General features: G+C 39.9%; 1 protein-coding gene across 2 annotated transcripts in view; it reads right to left on the bottom strand.

The window, feature by feature from the left end:
- Positions 1–2,631: 2,631 nt before the first annotated feature.
- Positions 2,632–14,101, bottom strand: part of UACA (uveal autoantigen with coiled-coil domains and ankyrin repeats) — a gene marked incomplete at both ends in the record, with an annotated part of 98,662 nt that continues 87,192 nt past the window's right edge. For both annotated transcript variants that reach the window (XM_080690419.1, XM_080690418.1), the window contains 4 exons: positions 2,632–2,703; positions 5,594–5,659; positions 8,100–8,252; positions 10,384–13,122. In XM_080690419.1, coding sequence (XP_080546545.1) covers positions 2,632–2,703; positions 5,594–5,659; positions 8,100–8,252; positions 10,384–13,122 — 3,030 coding nt within the window. The remainder of the gene's footprint in view (positions 2,704–5,593; positions 5,660–8,099; positions 8,253–10,383; positions 13,123–14,101) is intronic.

Raw genomic sequence — 14,101 nt, forward strand, 5'->3', positions numbered from 1 at the left:
TGTAGAAATTGCATTAAGAAAAGAGACAAGTTTGCAGAATCCAGTGATGAGTAAAATAAAGAGGCGTCAAGCAGTTTTCTTCCACCAAGTGAAGCAGGTGTCAACAGAAGCTGGCAGCAACTGACCTACGTGTTGGCATCCGTGTAAGCACTGATGCCTCATTGTGAACACCAAAAATTAATTTGACACTCTTCCCTTTCCTACTTTGAAATATGTTCGCTGGAGAACATGAGCCATTCATGCAGGTAAGGTCCTCATTAGAGGAAAGCTGGAGACACTGGGGAAGAATACTCTTGTTCTGAAGCGGCAAGATTTTTAAAGATTTAAAAGATTTTAAAGATTTAAAAGATTTAAAGCAGCGATGAGCCGGTATAATAGGAAATTTTAAGCTGTGTAAAACTTGGTTAGGATAAAGACACAAGTTTTAAATAAGAGCAAGCCCTAAGAAAAGCTGTGCTATTCAGCTTTCTGTCACTATGGCAAAACACCTGGGTAATAATTTGAAAAAATGTGATAGCTTATTCTTTGGTGTGAGAAGCTATTTTAACAGCATGGTCCTTTTCTCCTATTATACAAAGATGAGATAAAGAATGTCTGGTCCAAGATGCTCAAAATATTGCTAAGGCACTTTTGCAATTTAAGAAAAACTAGTTGAGATGATCTAGTTCTTCAGTTATTTGCTAGTAGTCAAATTAATAATTTTCAGTCTGAATGATAAACAAAATATCAGTAAAATAGCAAGACGTAAAATTTCATTAATGGGATGTAGTTAATAAAAGCAGTAAAGTTATATTATTTACCATAAACATGTCCAATATTATTATTTTCTTGCTATCTATAGTTTATTGTATTATATTTTTGTCTAAAATCTTAAAAGATCTGCTTTTTTGTGTGGTACTGGGAATTGAATCCAGGGGCATTCTACCTCCAATATCTCCAAGCTACACCCCGAGCCCTATTTTTTATTTTTTATTTAATTTTAATTTTAATTTTTTTGATGGTACTAGGGGTGGAACCCAGGGGTTTTTCTACCTCTGGGCTATACTCCCAGACCTATTTTATGTTTTATTTGGAAACAGGGTCTCACTAAGTTGCTGAGAGCCTCACTGAGTAGCTGAGGCTGGCTTCAAACCTGTGCGATCCTCCTGTTTCAGCCCCCCAAGTGCGGGGATTACAAGGGTGCACCACTTTATTGCCCGGCTTTATTCTTTGTTTTAAATAGGGTCTTTATTCTTTGTTTTAAATAGGGTCTCATTAAGTTGCAGAGGGCCTCACTAAGTAGCTGAGGCTGGCCATAAACCTGTCATCTTCCTGTTTCAGCCTCCCAAGTACTGGAATTACAAGCATGTTCCAACACACCTGCATAAGATCAGCTTTTAAAAATCATTATCTAATGCTAATTTTGCAGAAAAAATATATTTCATATTACTAATCTCATTAATATAACTTTCCTGTAAATATATGAAACAGTTGGAACATGCATATATAATAAGTGCTTAATATGCTAGAGCAACAAATGTCAAAGTAATTGCTAAAAAGGGTCTAAAGTTTTTGACACTTTGAAAGATCTAGCATATAATTTATAATTATTTTCTAAATACTGTGGCAAGAAAGGTTATCACAGATAAAATAAGATACTGTTGTAGTTGGGGATAGTTGGAGGTAACCCTAACCCTAACCCTGTAATCCTACTACTTGGGAGGCAGAGACAGGAGGATTGCAGGTATATGGCTACCCCTGGCAACTTAGCGAGGCCCTCTGCAATTCTGACCTGTAATCATTTTAAATTCCTGAAATATTCCACCCCTGATTATTTTGTTTTGCTTTTGTTTTTGTTGATAGTACTGAGGATTGAACCCAGGGGCATTCTACCTCTGAACTGAGCTACACACAGGCCCTTTAAAAAAAAAAAAAAATTTTTTTTTTTAAACAGGGTCTAAGTTGCTGAGACTGCCCTGGAACCTATTATCCTGCCTCAGCCTCCCAAGTACTAGGGTTACAGGCATGCACCACCACAACTGGCTCCTGACTGTTCTTAATCTAAGTGTAACTTAGCACTGCCAACCATTATGAAAATTTACTTTAAAAGGCATATATATTATTAGTGTTAAGAAGAAAAATTACGGTATCTCCAAAAGAATTCAAAGTCATTCATCAAGTTATCTCAATAAAGATACAACCTGGCCAGCCATATTGCAACTCATGTCTTGTATTACATTAGGCTCAAGGATCAACTGAGGACATGAAAGGTCCACTTAAAAGCAGCTATAAACAAATTAATTCCTCTGAAATAAATTTTTAAGCAATTGTTTCAGTGTGGCCCCTCTTCATATGGACCCACTCAGATGACTCATGTTTTATGAGGAATTGAAAAGTTTTAAAAAATATATGTAGTCAATCAAAGACAAAGTGTTATGCTGTTTGCCTAATTTTAAATTAACATATCTAGCATGTAAGAGTTGAGCTAATATTGAAAAACTCAGGAGCATACTCATTAAAAAACATCTACAAAATGAGATAAAATATACTTTATTTTCGTTATACTAGCAGAGTCAGGCCCAGAAGAGCCGAAGCTGCACGCAGAGTGCTCAGCACCAGCAGGACAGAGCAGCCGGGCCAGCGGGCGTCACGCTAGCACACGAGCCCCTGCCGCATCTGTATGATCTGCAGCAAGGCCGCCTGGACATCTTCATCCATGTGACCCTTGGGAGAAAGAAGGGGAGAAATACTTCATGTCACCAGTTACACAAGAATCCCAAAACAAAGGCCTTCTCACAGGGCACGGCTGGCTATGGTTCACCACACGCCATTTGGTGGAGGAATTACTAGACGAGGGAGCAAAGCTCTGTCGTGAAAACAAAATCAAATAGTAAGTGGTGCGCAACAGTTGGTTTTAATATCTATTATCAGAAAAAATGGACAAGTTTCTCTCTTTTTTTGATAGTAGCTTTTGATGACTAGGGCAGCATATGTTTTAAGTGAATAAACTATAAGGAAATTTGTCACTGTTGCTGTTGAGTTTTTTTAATTAGAAAATTAAGGGGGAAATCACCACATTTATAGTTTATTCATGAAATAGATCATTAACATATACCAGTTGGCAACCCGTTTTTTACTTAGTGTCACAGAAATCTTTCCCTAGTTAACTAATTTAGCTTTATTTAATAGCCCATAGTATCGGTGGACTGTTTCTTTACCATTACCCTAATGATGAACATGAGACGTACTTCCAATTTTTATGAACAAATACCTAGAGAAGAAATTGCTGGGTCAAAAAGCAGGCTCAGCTTTTCAATTTAGGAAAGTAATACATTTCTCTCTATGGAGATGACTTAACACTGTACACCCTGATCCAACAGGATATAGATGCCTATTCCCCACACACGCTGAATGCCATGGACCTGTCTGGTTTACCAAGTACCAATCCCACAGGTAAAAAATGGTACCTTGTTCATTGGCACTTCCATGGTTACTGACCCGGCTGCACATCTTTTTGTGTGTGGTCCTGAGGACTGAACCCAGGGGCATTCTACCACTGAGCCATATCCTCAGCGCTTTCCATGTTTTATTTTGAGACAAGGTCTCACTAAATTGCCCTGATTGGCCTCAGCCTCATGTTGGGATTATCAGCAGGGACAACCAGGAAAGAACAACCAAGCTCAGTGCCATTTGTATTTAAAAGGCGTACTTTGCATTTTAAAAAGTAACAAGGGATTGATTAAATGCAAGTCAATATGGTGAGCTTACAACAACCCTCCCCTCTACTTTTTTTCCCCCTACTCCCTCTGTTTTTTGCCTTGTTGGAACACTTGACTAGGTTTCAGAGCAACACTTCTATTAATACAAAAGTTTTGCTTCCAAAATCTGTTTTTATAACAGCAGGATGCTTAAATTTCAAACATTAGGCATAGCTGACTAAACTAAATTCTTAGTTAACTTTATGATGCCAGAAGGCAAGACTATTTCAGATGCCAAGTGATTTCGTTAGGTTTCATTAGGACTCAGTAGAAAATAATTTAAAATTTCTGAAGTGTATATTATATACAGCAGAAAGGCTGGTTAATTTATTGCGTCTTTCTCCCTTCCTTCCTTCCTTCCTTCCTTCCTTCCTTCCTTCCTTCCTTCCTTCCTTCCTTCCTTCCTTCCTTCCTCCCTCCCTTCCTCCCTCCCTCCCTCCCTTCCTTTCTTTTTTTTTTTTTTCGGTACTAGAAATAGAACCCAGGGGCATTCTACCTCCGAGTTACACCCCCAGCCCTACTTTTTTATTCTTTATTTTGAAAAAAGGTCTCACTGAGTTGTAGAGGGGCTAAGTAGCTGAGGCTGTCCGCGAACCGTGATCCTCCGGTCTCAGCCTCTCGAATGCTGGGGTTACGAGTGTGTACCACCACGCCTGGCTTGTTGCATTTTTCTGAGAGAGCAAGCTCTTCCCATCTTGGCCAGTATCTGTGCACTTCTCATCCTAATACAGGTTTTCTATGCTTTTCTACTGTTTTCCCCCCTGAACATCCTATTTCGGTGTCCATCTATAGTTTTCTATTATAATTGAAATGAACTTTCAAATCCCAGCTTACTGTCTTATCTACACAAAAGTCTGTAGTACAAATGCCTTCTTTCTTTACACCACTCTTTTTTCAGAGGCTCCCCCTTAATCACCTATATGAAAAGCAGGACTATCAATATTAAGAATCTGATATCATAAGGTGCCTTTCTTTTTATTATTTTATCTAGTTAAAAAAATGGTCTTTTAAAGCTTCCTCTCAACACCCTTCCTTCCTTCCTTCCTTCCTTCCTTCCTTCCTTCCTTCCTTCCTTTTTTTTTTTTAACAGTGTGGCCTAACACACTTCAAATCCAAATAATTCCTCATGTATCTCACTTGTCATTCTAACATTTGTCTCTTTTAGTACATCTTCCTGAAAGATCTATTCTGAGAATCTCAGAGTTGCTGCTCATACGGTTTCTACAGAGCGTTAGGAATATGTCTTTATATGCTAAACACTTTCTTAGTATGTATGTTTTATTTAAAAAGAAAAACCAGCATTTCCAGCATTCTCCTAAAAGAGGGGAATTCATAATCTCACGCTTTGCTAAGTTGAAATCTCAATAAATATTATCAATTATCTCTTTTACAGGCCATTTTTCCTTTAATTATTATAATTCTATGCACACCCTGCTTGTCATTTTCATACTTTTCTAGTTTTCTCTGCATTTCAAAGAACTACTCCCAAGCTCCCAGAGAACATATGAAGTTCTTTCCACCCCCCTTTTGCCAACAGCCACGTGTGGATGTCAGGCATTAATTCCAGCTAGCAACACCATTAATGTGCAGTGCCGTTGTGTGTTGCCAAACTGTCTAAAAAAATGACTGACAGGCAGATGGAGTCAACACTAAATGTAAGATGCTGTGTTGCCATATAGCTTTGTAAATTTTCCTGGGAGATATGCAAGCCATGATTAAAAGAAACACAATTATTTTTAAATAAGCATATGGGATACAGCTACTTTAAATATCAATTACTTCTGCATACATTTATTTGAACATAAAAGCTTGTTTTCTCTAAAACAGCCTTCACAAAGAAGTGACCGCCCTTTTACCTGTGCCGCACTGAGAAGGTGTGTCCGATAAATTGCAATGACTTCTTGGTGCTGTCTGTCAGCATCCTAGAAATACAGAAAGGTGGACAGACAGGAATATCAGTCACAGTTCCAAACACAGAGAGGTTTGTGGCCATGCGGTCCTCGGGTCTGAGGCGACCTAACAGTGGCATTATTATTAAAGGGCGTCTGCCACTTTTCTCAGAACAAACCAACTGGTACCTACCGGACGCAGAATTCCATGGCATGAAAGAGTACACACTTTCCTGATGAAGATGCAGGGACGTCTGTAGTAAAAGCAATACCGCTCGTTCTACGTAACATGAAATCACTGCCTTGGTTTATACCTGATGCCGTGAACTTGCTCAGACACCAGCTCATGCCCTGGACACAGCAAAGCTCCCCATCTTGTTTCCCAGGGCTACCCTGTGCACCTCTACCGTGCTCCTAGGGGAGTTAGCTCTTCACCCCTCACTTCTGACCCAAACTCACTGGATGACACTTCTTCCCTTCTCTAAAAGGGAGTTTACACTTCTCTGTGCAGTTCTCAATGTCCTCCACAATCCGGCCTCAAATATTAGGTCCCAGAGGTAGGCAGCCCTTTATTGGCCCCCTGGCCCAGCCCCAGGTATTCCTCCATGGCTCTGTTCACACTACTTTTCTTGCTGGAAGGTCTTCTGTTTTCCTTTTACCTAACAAAACACTCTCTTTTGCAAGTTCAGGCCAAGTACTTCCTTCTTTGAAGCTAATGCCCACTCCACTCATCCTTCCTTCCTTGTTAACTGCTATGGTTTCAATGTTTTCCCCAAAGTTTTTGTGTTGAAACTTAACCCCAATGCACCAGGGTAGAAAGGTGCTCAGGTCAGGAAGGTTCTGCCCTCCTGCAAGGAATAATGTCATTATCACAACAACAGGTTCTTAATTAAAAGAAGATGAGCTTAGCTTGCCTTCATCCTTGCTTATTCATGTGTTGCCTTCTGCTCCATTAAGACACAACAAGAAGCCCTGGTCAGATGCAGCCTCTTGGCCTTGGACTACGCAGCATCAGGACCAGGACCATTCACATTGCTCTCCATTATAAATTAGCCGGTCTGTGGTATTCTGTCATAGCGACATAAGTGGACTAAGACAAACTCTTATCATTTAGACCATGGTGCTGCATTCTCAATTCTATATTTAACACTTCTCATCTTTCTACTTAACTTTACATGGATCTACATAAGCCTCTTTAATTACTCAGAACTCCTTGGGGACAGAAATGGTATACTCTCTGACTCAGCTTAGCAGTGCCATGAACATAATAAAATTTAATAAAAGCTTCCAGTTATTGAAGGGAATATCATGTCCTTCTAATAAGATTCAAATAGGCTGTTTGCTATCATTAGTCTGCAGGCAAACAATGTTAAGGAATGAGTACTTTTTAAAAATAATTTTGTTAGTCAGTTTTTTGCTAGTATAACAAAATATCTGAGGTAGTAACTTAAAAGGAGGATATTTTAGCTCGCAGTTTCAGACCATGATTAGTAAGGCTCTGTTGCTTTTTTGCTTTGGGGCCTGTGGTGAGGAAACACATCACGATGGGGAATGTATGGTAGAGCAAACCATTCACCTTATGGTAGGAGAGGAAGAGAAGGGACCAGGGCCCCAGAATCTCCCTCAAGGGTACCCTCCCAAAGACTGAAAGACCTCTCATTAGACCCCACCGCTAGAAGTCTCCACTGTCTCCAGAGAGCACTGAGCTAGGGGCTAAGTCTTTAATACACAGGCCTACAGACAGAAATTATAGCAAAAACGTTCCTCTACTCATAACCAGTGCCTACAGAAGAGGAAAACATTAGCAAGAGTTTACATTTGACTGAGTCATGTTTTACTTTGCCTCCCAGTGTACACTAGCTCATTCAATTAAAAATGTAAACAAGCAAGTAATCAGTCCTTATTATTTTATGGATACAGAAGCCTAGGACTAAAGGAAATGTTCCATGGCACTCACTTTTAAATGGTAGAACTGAAACCAGTCAGTTAAAAGCCCATTTTAAACTTCTAAACCCAGATACTTTTTTTTAATATGTAAGGTATAAAAGCATAAAGATTCCCAGCTTTATTCATAGGATAAGACTACAAAATCCTCCCTTAGTTTAGTGTACCAATATTTTATGTTGCATGAGAAAGATGCTGGGTTGGTGATCTACCGACCCAGGTTCAAATCCCAGCGGTATGACCCCAGGTATCAAGTATTTTAATCTTTGTTTTCTTAAGAATTAAATAGAGGGAATAAAATTTGTTTTACAGGGTAAGTTTAGAGATTAAATAAATATTTACTGTTGTTTCTGGCATAATGTGGACACCAAATACATGCTACTATTATACAACCAGTAGGGGTAGTTTTGGGCAAAACAATTACATTCTTGGATGTATACACAGCTACAAATCAACTAGGTTTCCAACAAGCTTTGCACATAGCTCAGGAAGTCAGGGTGGCCCTGTAGCAGGAGGTCTGGGTACTCACGGCCAGCTGCTGCTGCAGGGCCTTCACCTGGTGCTGCAGAGTGTCCACCAGCTGGCTCTGTCTCTTGGTGGGGCCGCCACTCGTGTATGTGAGTTGGGAAAGCCCATTGAGAGCCTGTTTCAGTCTTTCTACATCGTTAAGCAGTTCTGTTATCTTTTGGAAAAGAGGAAAAAGTCATAGGAGAAACAAAATTATTCACTTATTCATTTATAATGATCATCTTTGCACAGAAATCAATCCTTATTTGAGACACTTTATATACCACAAAAAATGAGGTGCAAATATATTGCCAAGGTTGTTATACCAACAGTACATACAACCTATAATTTGTATACTTTTTAAAAATTAAATGCCTCTCAGTAAATTTCTCACAAAAGCAATAGCAAATTAAGAATAAATATCACATACATCTTATGATTTGAGCATAAACCTAAATCTTTTTTACTTTAATATAAGGATCTGTGAAGGTATCTTCCAGTTAATGTTTGGAACATAGGAAGGGAGGGGGTTCCATCCAACAAAGTGTAAAAAGTAAAAAAAAAACAGTTTATGTGTAGCTAGAATCAACGTGTGTGTGTGGGGGGGGGTACTGAGGATGGAACTCAGAGTCATTCTACCTCCGAGCTACACCCCTAGCCTTATTTGTTTGTTTTTGTTTGTTTTTAATACTGGGGATGCAACCCAGGGTATTCTACCTCTGAGCTACACCTCCAGCCCTATTTTTTATTCTTTATTTTGAAACAGGGTCTCACTGAGTTGCAGAGGGCCACACTAAGTAGCTGAGGCTGTCCGCAAACCACGATCCTCCTGTCTCAGCCTCCTGAATGCTGGGATTACAAGCGTGTGCCACCACACCCGGCTTTATTCTTTATTTTGAAACAGGGTTTTACTGACTTGCAAAGGGCCTCACTAAGTAGCTGAAGCTGGCTACTAACTGAGATCCTCCTGTCTCAGCCTCCCCAATGCTGGAATTACAAGCATGCACCACTATGCCCAGCCTAGAATCAACTTATGTGCCTTGCTCCTTTCAGGAATCATATCGTTGAAGATTGCTTTTTTGTAAAGGGGGGAAAATAGGTTATTTCGGGTCGTAAAGAGGGCACCAGTTTTGAGGTCAGCTAGATCTGATTTTTATAGGCTTGGTTTATTTCCTTTGCTTTTCTGAGTCTTAGTTTCCTTATTGGTAAAAGGTAGAAACCCTTCATGGTTAAAAAAGTCATCAGATGCAGTCATAAATGTATACCTGGTACAGAGTGCCTGCTCAACAAATGGCACCATGTGTAAGTAGACATTAGTAATTAGCTATTATAATGATTATTTTCACAACTTCTCACCTCTCCACAATTGAGAGAGTTAATTCTGGACCATAAGAAGACACACCCAAGCTTAGTACTTAACCTCTCCATGGAGGGAGCTGGGCGTGCATCTGCTTTTGCTCATGGCTATATCCTCAGAACCTGGCATGTAGAGGCATTTGATCATGACTTATTGCATGACTAAAACTGCAGTTGATCTTCTACCAGTTTCAAAAGTATTGAATACCTATTCTATAAATACTAGGAGGATGAAAGATAAGAAAAAAGATTAAGTTATAAACCCTGCTTTTAAAAGCCGGCTGGGAAGATGAACCACACAATTCTAACACAGTAATATAATTCTTTTAAGAATATGGGAAAGACAAACCAAAAGAGCACTTTGGAAGAGGAGCCATTTTTATTAAAGGCTAAATTGGACAGTGATGGCTCTAAGGAAGAGGATAAAGTGTCAAAGAACCCACAGAAACGAAAGGCAGGGCATTCTGGGAATGGTCACAGAAAGATGTGAGGTCGATGCGGGACAGCATGGAGGGCTGGGTCACTGGTAGGGGTGAGTGCCAAGATCAGGTCTGGGTGCTCCCCAGTGTCCTTGGGTTCCTGCACCTAGAAATGTCGTTTTTATTCCTCCTCTCCACCCCCATTCTTTAGATGTCATTAACCCACTGCTGAGTTTTCACTATTAATCTACGAGGCAAGTCAATCTTGATTCTCTCCCATCTTTCATCAACTCTTGGCTGTACCAGGAAAAGGAACAAAAGAAATAATGCTTTAGATTTTTGTGTACTTTCAGTTATTCATAATTTTTTTTTTTTTTTTTTGCATACCAGTAGCCAAACTGAAAAGATAGTATTTTGTTAGCACTTTTGTAAACCTATCTGTGGGATAGTACGATAAAGAATGCTATTCTACTCTGGCAGTCCTGCTTTGGGGTTTCCAACACACAGCCATGCAGACTACTTTATGCCTACCTTGTTATCTTTTGCTTCAATTTGTTTAGCGGATTCTTGTATCCTTCTCTGTAATTCTGTGATTGTTGTTAAGGACTTATCGCACCGTTCTTTCTGATCCTTGATTTCCTGCTCAATGCTGAAATGCAGTAATTCTTTCTCATCCTTTGCAGATAATTTCTTCTTTTTGGCATGCAAAACCTCCTCACATACTTCATCGTATTTTCTATTCAGATGGGCCAGTTTTTCATTTAGGTTGGAAATCTGGGTCTCCAAATCACTTTTCGTTGCTTTATATTTAGACAAATCAACTACCTCTCTGGTTTCTAATTTCTTTAATGCTTGTCTGGTATTCTGAACCTCAGTCTGGAGTTTGGATACTTCATCATTTTTGTTTTGGCTTTCTTCTTCCTTTCTCCTCAAGCTCGCTTTCATGATTCCAACTTCCTTCTCAAATGCCTCCTTAATTTGCAAATGCTCCGCCAGGGATATAGAAGAGTTTTTTTGATTCTCCAACAGCTGATGCAGTTTGGTCACTGTCTGCTGCTCTTTCTCATAACACTTTTGCTTATTCTTTAGTTCTTCCTTTAAATTCTCAATTGTGCCGTTGAGAGATTTTTTCAGGGCCTCGACCTGTTCCACTGGCACATGTTGTTTTTGCAGAAGATTTTGGGCCGCAAGGATCTCAGAAGTCTGCCTGGCATTTTCTTCCACCAGCTTCTCTTTCTCATTCTTGACTTGGGTGTATTTCTCCGACAGGTCTTTGACCTGTTTGTTTAGCTCTTCTGTTTTTCTGCTTAATGCTCTTTCCACTTCCCGAGAATTCTCCACCAGCACATGCTTGTCCTTCAGCTCTTTCTGAAGGGTGGACACCTCCTTCCTTAGCTTGTCATTCTCTTGCTTGCTTTTCTTGGCCTCGTCTTCTTTGATACTACACTTGTGTGTCTGCGCTGATAACTGTTCTTTCAGATCTTTCTCTGTGGCTTTGAACTTTCGCTCACACTCTTCAAGGCTGATAATCGGAGCATATTTCAGCTTGATGCATTCTTGTATGGTGTCGAGCTCCTTCTTCTGGGCTTTAATTTCGGCATGCAGCCTCGCGATCTCCTCCTGGCCTCGGGTGTAGTTGGCCAGGACGGTGGTGCTCGCGTCGCGCTCCTCCTTTAGGCTCCGACGCAGAGCCTGCACCTGGCCCTCGTGCTCCTGCAGGCTCACGTACTCAGCTTTCATTTGATTCCGAGTGTTTTCTAGGTTTCTCTTTAATATTTCGTTCTCATCTTTTAGTTTTACAAATTCCTGACTTACGTCTTCACATCTTTTCTTCACATCAAATAATTCTCTGTTCGTTTTATCTAACGAGTTATTCAGTGCTGTTTTAACCTCGTCGTGGGTTTTAGCGGGCACGTACTGGTCACTCAGAGTCTTTTTCAAGTTATTGTTTTCAGACATGAGTGCGTGAAATTTCTCTTGGTCTTCACTATATTTTTTATTAAGTTCAGATAGCTGCTTTTTAAGTTCAACAATATTGGATTTCAGAGCTGTCGTCTCTTTTTCGTGTTTCTCAGGAGGTACAAGCACAGTTTCCAGGCGGCTGACATTCTTACTCAATCTGTCATTTTCCATTAGCAATTTCTCCATCTCCAGCTTCTTCTCTGTGTATTTTTGTGTTACATCTGAAAGCTTTCTGTTTAAATCGTCAATATTTACATCACGTGACTTCTTCATTTCTTCACTTACTTTTAAGGGGATGTAATGGGTTTTCATTTCAGTGGTCAGGTTCTGCACTTGCTGGCTGAGCTGCCTGTTATCCAGAGAGACTTTCTCAACTTCCTTCTGCAGCGCCTGGTTTTTCGCTGTCAGCTCGACCACCTTCCTCCCGAGCTCTCCTGACTTCTGCTCCAGCCTGCTCCTCAGCTGCTCGTGCTCCTCTGGTCTCACACGCTGCGCCAGCTTGGCCCTGACATTCTCCAGTTCTCTCTTTAACTGTCTCATCTCACTAAGTGACTTTTCATATTCTCTTTCCACCTCTACCAGCTTTTTTGCTTTCTCATTTGCTTCATTCGATAATAAGCTCTTCATGGTTTCAAATTTCTCTACTGGGATGGAAAGAGCCACCTTTGCTGCCAATTCCTTTAACTGCCCTTCCATCTCCGTGACCTTCCTCCCCTTCTTCTCTCGTTCCATTTCGCACATGCTGAGCTCCTTCTGCAGCCGCGTATTTTCTCCCAGCAGCCGGCCTTCGTCCCTCTTGAGGCCTTCTACCAACACCTCGTTCTGCTGGATTTGGTTCCTAAGCTTCCCCACTTCTGCCGAGGCGCCTTCGTACTTTGCTTTCATGTCTTTCAGCTGATCCTTCAGCTCCTCTGCGCCCCTGTGACTTCCAGAGGCTGCTTCACTGGTGAGGTGCTCCTTAAGGGCGAGGAAATGGGTCTGCATTTGCTTGACTTTACCCTCTGACTCGTACATCCTCTTCTGCACATCTTTTAAGGCATCTTCCAATTGTGTTATCTGTTCATCTGAGTCCTCCTTAACCTGCTCACATTCTAATGCTAAGGCTTTACACTCTGCCACCTTGAGAGCCAGTTCCTTTTGGAGCTTGAGTCGATCTTGTTTTGCTGAATCACAGAGAGTTCGCATTGCCTCTAACTCTTTCTTCAAAACTTCACTTTCAGAGTATGAGCTTTGGCTGGGTAAAGATAGCTCAAGTGGTCTTAACATTGATCTGCTTTGCATGTGAGCTGGCACACCTGTGGAGGAACCCTGAAAAGGAAAGAGGCATCAGTCACCAAAGCCTAGAGGAGGGCTGGCTACATGTATCTGCTAAATTTGCAGGAAGTTTCCACGTTATCAGGACCCAAAGGGTCTTCAGACTAGTAAGACAGAAAAGGAAAAGAGATCACAGTACTGATTTTCGTGGTGCAGAAAACAGTTCTAAGTATGATTTCTTTAATATGTTCAAAACATTTTGAGAGTTCTGTTCACTTAAGTGTATTTCTGATAGAATAAAGAATGAAAATAGGTATAGTTTCTGGGCTCTATTTTTCCTCCCCATTCATAATATCTACTTATAACAAGAATATCAATTTTATCAAAAATGTTTGCTATTTCTTTGTTTTATGGAATATATTTAGAATTTCAAATTCTAAAGTAAGCCACCAGAATCCTTAAAAATAAGTACTATAATTTTAAATATGCAAATAACTTCATAGAATTACTATTTTATTTAACCTCAAATAACACATGACTTCTGAGGATCCTCACTGTTAACTCCAATATAATGGTCCTTACATTTTAAAAATACCACCAAAATAAGCCCAGTTAGTATGAGAAATGTTAAGATAATATCAGTCACTTTAAAAAAAGTTTTCTTTCAGTAAGATAAATTAGAATTTAGCACACAATCTTAGTACAAGATGTGATGGATGCTCTATTCCCTCTATTTAAGTGCTGACAAAAAAAGAAAGTATAACTAAACCTCTGAGTAAAACAATCCAAATAGCAGAACATGTAATCATGAAAGGCTAAATTTATCTATTTTTATTTTCTCCAGACAGCCCATTATGTATATAAGGGCTCTTTTTAAGTACAAATTCACTGATAAAATCCATGTGCCACAAGTATAGCCTATTGTTTTAATGGACCAAACATTTAATGGGCTTAACATTATTCAGTTAAATACAAACTGCCCTCCTCTGAATCAATAGAAAGAAAACGAATAACATAAATAATCTCCTAGCCT

This window comes from Muscardinus avellanarius, assembly GCF_963383645.1.
Source record: "Muscardinus avellanarius genome assembly, chromosome: 3".
NCBI lineage: Eukaryota > Metazoa > Chordata > Mammalia > Rodentia > Gliridae > Muscardinus > Muscardinus avellanarius.